The following is a 9,361-nucleotide window of genomic DNA, read 5'->3' as shown; positions in this document are numbered from 1 at the left end:
CAAATCCCAGCACTACCAAGCTGCCACTGCTGGGCTCTAGAGCAAGGCCCTCAACTGCTCAGTCATATAAATGAGATAAATGTAAGTTGCTCTAAGTGTAATAAATGCTGTAAGTGTAAATCAGCTTTATTTTTCTCTCTCTTGAAGTTGATAAGTGAGAAACTGGAAAGTGCAAAGTCCTCTGTCCTGAAGACTCTCCCATGGTGGAAAACCTCACACGCTGACATGGGAGACTCCTTCCATAAATGTTAAATTGCATCACTAGCACAGTATTTCTTAAGCAGCTATGATATGAGTTAACATATAGAGCATCACTCTGAGATCATGAGCGTTTCTTTTCTGCAGGTTTCTACGTAACGCTGGTAGTGAACCGCTGGTGGAATCAGTTTCAGAACCTGCCGTGGCCTGACCGGCTCATGTTCCTCATTTCGAGCTGTGTTCAAGGTCAGGACGAACATGGACGGTTGTTGCGGCGCACACTAATGCGCTACGTCAACCTCACCTCACTGCTTATCTTCCGCTCAGTGAGCACTGCGGTGTGCAAGCGTTTCCCTACCATTGACCATGTGGTGGACGCAGGTAAGCATAAAACACACCTTTCAGCGCTTTATCATATTAGCAAGGCTTTGTAGAATGAGGGGAAACTGGGGCAAGAACAAGAATCCAGTACCTTCCATGAAACAACATGGCAGCATAGTGGCAGCATAGTAACAGCTAGTCATGTGCTACTAATTGGACACTCCAATGGATGTGATGTGACTTTGTGCATTTGTACTGGATTTCATTTTAACAGATTGTTTTTTTTTCTTACAGTCATGCACAGGCTTATTCATAATCTATCATTTCATTATTTTTATTATTATGAGCTGCACAATGAAAGCTAAACTGATAATCACAGTTATATCACAGCACTGTTGAATTCTTCCTTCTGACTGATGTTGATTCATTTTCTTTAGCAGCACGGCTCTGATAGTAGTGTAAGCTGGAAAGCTAATCATAGGTTTATATTAATGTACTCATTATCATTTTTTTTTATCATTTCTGTGAGAACAATTTACACAGGGACTTGTATGGTGGAGTGTCCACATAAACAGATGTAATAGTAATTGTAAATCATAATCGTTGACATGGTTAAGCTTTCTGTGAGCACCTGTTTGTTTAGCGTTTTTGGAAGAAGTCTTCAAGCTGTAAGTTTACTTTTTCTGGTAAGGGAACAACTGATTATAGCTGTGATACAATAAACATGCCATTCATTAATACACTAACCATGCAGTTTATTAGAAACACCTGTACACCTGCTTATTCAGGCAATTATCAAATCAGGCTCAGAGAAACTGGACAGGAGAAGATTGGAAAAAGACCAGGTGACGTTCTTCCAATCTTCAGCTGTCCGGTTTCAGTCAGTCTGTGCCAACTGTAGCCTCAGATTCCTGTTCTTGGCTGACAGGAGTGGAACCCGATGTGGTCTTCTGCTGTTGTAGCCCATCCGCTTCAAATTTTGGCATTTTATGTGTTTTGAGATACTTTTCTTTTTATCACGTTTGTAAAGAGTGACTATTTGAGTTACTGTAGTTCTCCTCTCAGCTCAAACCAGTTTGGCCATTCTCTATTGACCTCTCTCTTCAACAAGGCATTTTCACCCGCAGAACTGCCGCTCACTGGATGTTTTTTGGTTTTTTTGTTTATGCCATTCTGTATAAACTCCGTAGACTGTTGTGCATGAAATTCCCAGATAAGCAATTTTTGAAATACTTTTGAATACTGTTGATACCAACAACCATGCTACCATCAAAGTGACAGAGATCACATTTTTTCCCCTTCTGATGTTTGTTGTTTGACATTAACTGAAGCTCTTGACCTGTATCTGCATGATTTTATGCGTTGTGCCGCTGTCATGTGATTGGATAATTGCATCAATGTGCAGATGTACAAGAGTTCCTGGCTGGTGAGTGTAAATAATAATTGATTATTGTGATATAACATGAAAAAAACACTTCATCAACTAATCTAGCACAAAAACTGTGCCAAATCAAATATGCGGACCAATGATCTGCTGTGGCAACTCCTAATGGGAGCAGCTGAAAGAGGAACAACAACACCATTTTGTCTACTGGAAAAAAGAAAGCATGGTGTAGATAAAAAAAATCAAACAGATTTGAATCAGATTGAAGAATACTTAGTGTTGTTTAGCAGATATATCCATCTGATCATTGCTGCTGATTTGGCTGATTGGGATGAGGGGCTTTTTCAGCTTAGTCTTTGTTTGATACTTTTCTTAGGCTTCATGACATCAGAGGAGAGGAAGATCTTTGAGAACCTCAAATCACCACACCTCAAATACTGGATCCCTGTGGTGTGGTTCACCAATCTTGCCTCCAAGGCAAGGAAAGAGGGGCGAATACAAGACAGCGTGGATCTTCAGACCATACTTACCGTAAGCCTTAAAGACTGATGATTCTATTCTGATCATGGCGCTAATGCAATATCAGGTTCTGCTTTAGTATTAGGTCAAACCTGTATGTCGTCTATCACTGGCTTGAGACAAACAAGTGCCCTTGAGACACTTTAAACAGACTGACAAGTCATCAGATATGCACCTCTCCAGTCTGGTCATCAAGGAAGAATTTTAACATGATACTGTTTTTACATCAGGTCATTCTTAAAACCTCTGCTTTGACATCTTCTAAGATAAACAGACAATGGAGAAATTAATAACCAAAGTAGTTTATGCAAAAATGATTTATGTTTATAAAAGTTGGGATTCAAATTACAGCAGTGACCCATTTGCATTGTAATAATCATATTGCATCAGCGCAAAGAGTAGATTTGTTCCCCTAACAGGCTGTGTATGTCAAAATGTTGGATACATTCCCAGAGCGTGGCCAGTAGAATGATACCAGAAACCCATTTGACACCCATTTGTCATAACTGTGTGCATGGTTAAACCATAAGCCTGGGTTTCCACTAAAGGCTAATCTCTAAGAACTAGCTCAGTCGCTAATGTAATCGGGTTTCTGCAAAGCGGAAACTTTTGTGGACTTTGTGGAACCTTAGCTGAACAGGGATCTAAAGATAGAAGATGACTAATGAACTGCCTGTGGGGTTAAAATCAGTCACCAGACTTTAACATTAGCCTGCAATACGAGTAGCCATGAAGACTTTTCTGTTTGTGTGTTCCTTCAGGAGATGAACAAATTCAGGACCTGGTGCTCTACTTTGTTTGGATATGACTGGGTTGGGATCCCCTTGGTTTACACACAGGTGAAGTTTTTCCACATAAACAACTTCTGATTTTTCCATCTGTTGCAAATACTCTGTATATCTCAGCCAGCCAGAGACAGCACACATGAGCACTCTGTCCTTGTGAAGCAATAAACTTTCAACTCTCAGAGAAGCCGAGCTAGATCAAACCAGACTAACAGAATTATTTGTCCTGGTGGCCACATGAGACATTGCCCTTTCCTGAGGAAAGGTCTTAAGCCATTAAGGAGAAAGAAGCATTGTTAATTGCATAGTAAACATCCATTCATTTACTTAATTTGCTAAATTGTTCAAGACGGAACTGTGATGAAGTCATGGACAATAAGAGCAATGAAAAACTGTGGAGTTAACTTTTCTCCATTCTGTCTCCCTTTCTCTCTAATCAGGTTGTAACACTGGCTGTCTACACATTCTTCTCAGCCTGCATCATCGGCCGACAATTTCTTGACCCCGCTCAGGGTTACCAGGGACACGACCTTGACTTTTACGTGCCCATCTTCACATTGCTGCAGTTCTTCTTCTATTCGGGATGGCTTAAGGTCTGGCAGGCACACCACATTTCTAGAATTTTCTTTCCAAAACTGGCTGCTATGGGAAGTGGTAGCTCAGTGGTTAAGACTTTGGACTTCTGATCGGAAGGTTGAGAGTTCAAATCCCAGCACCACCAAGCTACCACCACTGGGCCCTTGAGCAAGGCCCTTAACCCTCAACTGCTCAGTTGTATAAATGAGATAATTGTAAGTCACTCTGGATAAGGGTGTCTGCCAAATGCCATAAATGTAAATGTCTGATCAGATCAGAAGTTCTCTTGAGGCATAAATTTTGGAACAGATAAAAACACAATACCAATGCTGCCAAATGAAACCAAAAAAATGAGTTCCTCAGAGGAAAAAAAATTGTCGCATCCACCAATAGCTGCACCTTATTGTACTATGCCATATAGTCACACACAGATTTGCACACTACACCCGTCATCCTGGAATGTGGGACACGAAGCACTAAATATTCAAGAATTGGTGTGAAACCTGTGGGTTAAACACGCGAAAGACTTTGTACATAGGCAATAGATGGTGCTGCAGTCTTCTCTCTCTGTTTAAAGATATTATTCCAGCTTTTATGAGTTGTGTGCTGAAACATCCTGTATTCCTCACTGCACTGGACTGTGTACACTGCAAAAATCTTAGCATGAGGGAATATCTTAAATATAGTCATTTTTTACTAGTATTTCCTATTATAAGAAATTATAATAAACATAATAAAAGATTATTAAACCTATTTCTAGACATTGTTGCTCATTTCAAGCATGAAATGAGCAAGATGAAATAAACGAAAGTCTAATTAGTCCTGCAAATTTTAAGCACTTATTTCCAGAAAGAAGCAAAATCATCTGCCAGCAGAATAATAAAATGTTAAGCCTGAAATTAGTAAAAATGTCTAGAAATAAAATAATAGAAATAATCTTATACTTGGTTTATTGTAATCTTATAATAGGAAATACTAGATACATTTGACTACATTCAAATATTTTCACTTGCTAAGATGGAATTTATTGCAGCGTATCTGACAAATCCAGTCTACTTATCACCTCAAGACATTCCGCATGACCTGAAGGACTGAAAACATTCACAGGCATATTGCTTTGTAACCAGAATTGGATTTTGTGTTCTGTGAAGGACCATTACCTGTGAAAACATCCCCCTCTGTTTCCTCCACATGCTGCTTCAATTACTGCAAATGAGATGACAGCAAACAGAGCTTGAGAGGCAGACATACTAGGCAGACTCACACTGAAATAATATAATACACTCAACAAATCTGTCTGCCTAAAAGTGGTTTATGGAAGCTCTCTGGACAAAAACTAGTCATGTATGTCATTTATTCTTTTCTACCAATCCTTAGTTAAGCCTTCTCTAGCCTTAATAACACCACTAATACTGTCAGGTAAGAATTTTACCAGTGTCTTGAGATCTTGTCAGATTTTGTTCACTGAGTGTGTGTCCAATTTCACTGGAATTTGTGGTGTTTCACCTGCTATTCCAGATAATTCCACAAATTTTCTATGGAATTGAGATCTATAGATCTGTATAACAGTCATCCTGGAACATGGGAGTGTCAATGTTTTGTTTGGCCATGAAGCACAAAGCGCAACTTCAGTGTCTGACCAGCAACTTACAATCAGTTCTTGAATTATATTCATCCAGGCATGCAATCTATTGATGTGCAATAAGTCGCTGTTATGTTTTGTTCAGAAGCTCAAGACAATTATGTAAACCTGGCATGTAAATACAGTACAGTGCACTAATTAATGAGTGTATCTATATTTTTATGTATCAGGTAGCAGAGCAGCTCATAAACCCATTTGGAGAGGATGATGATGACTTTGAGGTCAACTGGTGCATTGATAGGAACCTGCAGGTTGGTCACGTGGATGCATGGTTGGGCATTAATGTACTGATATACATTTTAATGGTGGTACTGTCTTATGAGTGTAAATATTAGGTTATGTTACAAGGACTTGACTTCAAAATACTATGAAGTTATTGAAGTGCCAGATCTAAGGCCTTGGTTCAGCTGAAATTTTTGGTATACAAATATATAAAAGTTAAAAATACTGTTCTTGATCTGAAAAAGTAAGGTAAGGTAATGATACTAGCTGTATTGCTGGTAGGTGTCTCTGATGGCAGTGGATGAGATGCATATGAACATTCCCCACATGACTAAAGATATTTATTGGAATGACCCTGATGTACGACCACCATATACCCTCGCTGCTGCAGACTACTGCATCCCGTCATTCTTGGGCTCCACTACTGACATGGGGTGAGCAGGAATCTCCCACACACTTACAGATACACTATATGAGTTTGTGGACATCTGATTATAACACCGTTCCTCCCCAAACTGTTGCCACAAAGTTAGAAGCACACAATTGTCTAGAATGTCTTTGTATGCTGTAGAATTACAGATTCCCTTCACTGGAAGTATGAGGTCCAAACCTCTTCCAGCATGACAGTGCCCATGTGCACAAAGTGAGCACCATGAAGACATGGTGTGTTAAGGTTGGAGTTGAAGAACTCGAGTGTCCTGCACAGAGCCCTGACCTCAACCCCACTGAACACCTCTGGGATGTACTGGAACACTGACTGCACCCCAGACCTCCTCACCCAACATTAGTGCCTGACCTCACTAATGCTCTTGTAGCTGAATGATCACAAATCCCCACAGACACGCTCCAAAATCTAGTGAAACGCCTTCCCAGGTTATTATAACAGCAAAGGGGAACTAAATCTGGAATAGGATGTTCAGCAAGCACATATGGGTGTCATGGTCAGACATCCACAAATGTTTGGCTATTTATTATGTATTTGCATGAACTATCAAATACACCAACTGTCTGGCTGCTGTATAATCATATTTCCTTCACAGTCTCTCCGAGATATTACAGAGTGAGGACGTTGATACCAACAACCTACGGGGGCAGGCCACAGTTCTGGGTCGCATGCGTCGCTTGCTGAGCGTCCAGGAGCCCATAGATCTATACATGCGTCCATCTTTCAAACGCCACAGCAGTGACAGCCCCAGTTTCGTACCGTTTAGTCAAGACCACCATTTTCACTCCAGAGTGGAGGAAAACATGCAGACTCACTCCAAGCTAAATTCCAATGCACACTTTTACCCTCTTTCCACTGTCAACGAGGTGAACAGCACCACATCTTCTCCTGAAGTCTCGATACACACCCCTTTTCCCAACAACATACCTTCAGTAGTGATTAGTGAACCCCATCTAGGAGACTTCAGTGACAGTGACAGTGTTGTGCTGGAGCGCACAGGACGTACACTATCTGAGGAGTCTTCATTAGAGTCAGCTCAGGTCCAGGAGCATTGTGACAAGCATCGTGGAGAGGAGGTGAACACAGCAGAAGGTGTTACAAACACAGAATCCAGGAGTTTTGGCCACTTTTCTCCAGCTAGCAAGAGGAAAAGGAATAAACTATCATTTCAGCTGTCGAGACAGAGCTCAGTGAATTCCACAAAGACATTTCCAAGCCCCAAAGATGTCCTAAGAAGAAAAGATCACCTTGTTAACCAACAGCAGGAAACTCTGCAGTTTGATTCCACACATCCAAAACAAGCATCTGAAACTGTAGACTCAAGTAGCCAAGAGACAGAACAGAGAAGAAACCAAGATGGCTGAAAGCAGCTCTTTGACAATTCAAACTGGAATGTTTGACCCAAACTCAGGTGACTCCAGCACTGGTTGGAACTCTGATCTGGATTTTCGCTGTGCAGCCTGTTGGAACTCCTTGGAGTGCACACACTTTTAGATGATATACAGAAGTCAGTTATCTTTCCCTGAACTGCAAAGTGTGAAGAAAATTTTTTCAATTGCTATATCAATATTTTTATTTACTAAGTCGTTATTTTGACTTACTAAATCATTATTTTCAAAATAACAAGATACTAATTCAAAATAATTTGTAAGTGAAAATAATGAGATACTAAGGCAAAATAACAATTTATTAAGTCAAAATAATGAGATACTAAGTCAAAATGAGATACGAAGTCATAATAATGACTTAGTAAGTGAAACTAAGTAATGAGAGACTAAGTCAAAATAACGAGATACTAAGTCAAAATAACGAGATACTAAGTCAAAATAACGAGATACTAAGTCAAAATAAGATTCTAAGTCAAAATAATGGCTAAGTAAGATACTAAGTCAAAATAACAAGACACTAAGACAAAATAATAGATAAGATAATAAAAAGTCAGTAAAATACTAATTCATATTTTAGTAAGTCAAAATAACAGGATACTAAGACAAAATAACAAGATACTAAGTTGAAGTAATGAGATACTAAGTCAAAATAACGACAGTTAGTCAAAATAACAATATATGAAGTCAAAAGAAGATACTAAGTACAAATAAGATACTAAGACAAAATAACAAGATACTAAGCCAAAATACTGTCAAAATACTGTCAAAATAATGACTTACTAAGTGAAAATAAAGACATAGAACTTGAAACAAAAATTTCACATCTTGTGGTTCAGGGCATCTGTAATCTTGTACTTGAAAGTTATGTGATATAAGCCATGTCCATATAGTGGCCTAGCCATGAAAATGCTTTATGTGACTTGAAAATTTCAGTGAGCATTTCAAATGGAAGTGTGTGAACATTTTCCTAAAGCATTCTCCTGTTTTACAACTACACTTTAAGTGTTTACTTTCCATAGCTCAATTCACTGTTAATATCTTCCAGAGAGAATATTCATGTGCAAGAGGATTAAACAGCATTAAAAAGACTGACATGATTAATAATGTATTATTTGTTGATAACATTAATATTGGAATGAAAATGGATTTTGGAAATCAAATGCACTGAAATGAGCTTTCCAGTCACACCCAGATGCAGGGATTTTAAAGTTCATATAATAAAACTAACGTCATAGTAAATATATCTTGAATATAGACAAATTTAATTTTCTAAAATTTCACTTTGGTAGATTGTTCCTAAACAAATAGAAGATTATTAAGACTATTTTGAGATATGTTTATTTATTTATAGCTTGAAATGTTCTTATTCTTTTTGCAGATCATTTTACTTCTTTTTAGAAAAAATGCTTAAAATTAGTAAAATTATCTGGCAATAGGACAAGACTATTTCAGGCTTGAATATATATATACACACACACACACACACACACACACACATATATATGTTTAGAAATAGGTCTAATAATCTTTTATTTGATTTATTGTTATAATAGGAAATACTAGATAAATTTATTTTCACTTGCTGTCATTTTTTTGCAGTGTACGTCAGAGTACAGGTTCTAAGGGCAATTCTTCCGTACATAACTCTTGTAATCGACGCTGAGTAGTTTGGGTCTCGGGTGTGTTGAAATGAGAATGACCCATAACCTATTAGCTATGGATTATGAATCCTGAAATCTGGATATTCATTTTAAAGATTCCACAACATCCTAAGAATTATTCACCATTTCTTCCCATGTGTTTAACATGCAAGTAAATACCAGACAAACATGTTGTAACTCAAGTACGTATTAGTAATAACACAAATGACAAACTCAAGAA

General features: G+C 38.4%; 1 protein-coding gene across 5 annotated transcripts in view; it reads left to right on the top strand.

Annotated features, from left to right (window-relative positions):
- Positions 1-8,586, top strand: part of LOC113532144 (bestrophin-3) — an 11,245-nt gene extending 2,659 nt beyond the window's left edge. For 4 of the 5 annotated variants that reach the window (XM_026923329.3, XM_026923330.3, XM_053241705.1 and 1 more), the window contains 7 exons: positions 346-579; positions 2,280-2,434; positions 3,184-3,261; positions 3,648-3,800; positions 5,596-5,676; positions 5,930-6,081; positions 6,688-8,586. In XM_026923329.3, coding sequence (XP_026779130.3) covers positions 346-579; positions 2,280-2,434; positions 3,184-3,261; positions 3,648-3,800; positions 5,596-5,676; positions 5,930-6,081; positions 6,688-7,456 — 1,622 coding nt within the window. In that variant the 3' untranslated portion in view covers positions 7,457-8,586. The other variant, XM_053241707.1, reaches the window with a different exon arrangement.
- The last annotated feature ends 775 nt before the right edge of the window (positions 8,587-9,361 follow it).

Source organism: Pangasianodon hypophthalmus, chromosome 18, assembly GCF_027358585.1.
Source record: "Pangasianodon hypophthalmus isolate fPanHyp1 chromosome 18, fPanHyp1.pri, whole genome shotgun sequence".
Classification (NCBI taxonomy): Eukaryota; Metazoa; Chordata; class Actinopteri; order Siluriformes; family Pangasiidae; genus Pangasianodon; species Pangasianodon hypophthalmus.
Note: the sequence above shows the minus strand (reverse complement) of the source record. Positions and strands in the feature narration are given on the sequence as shown.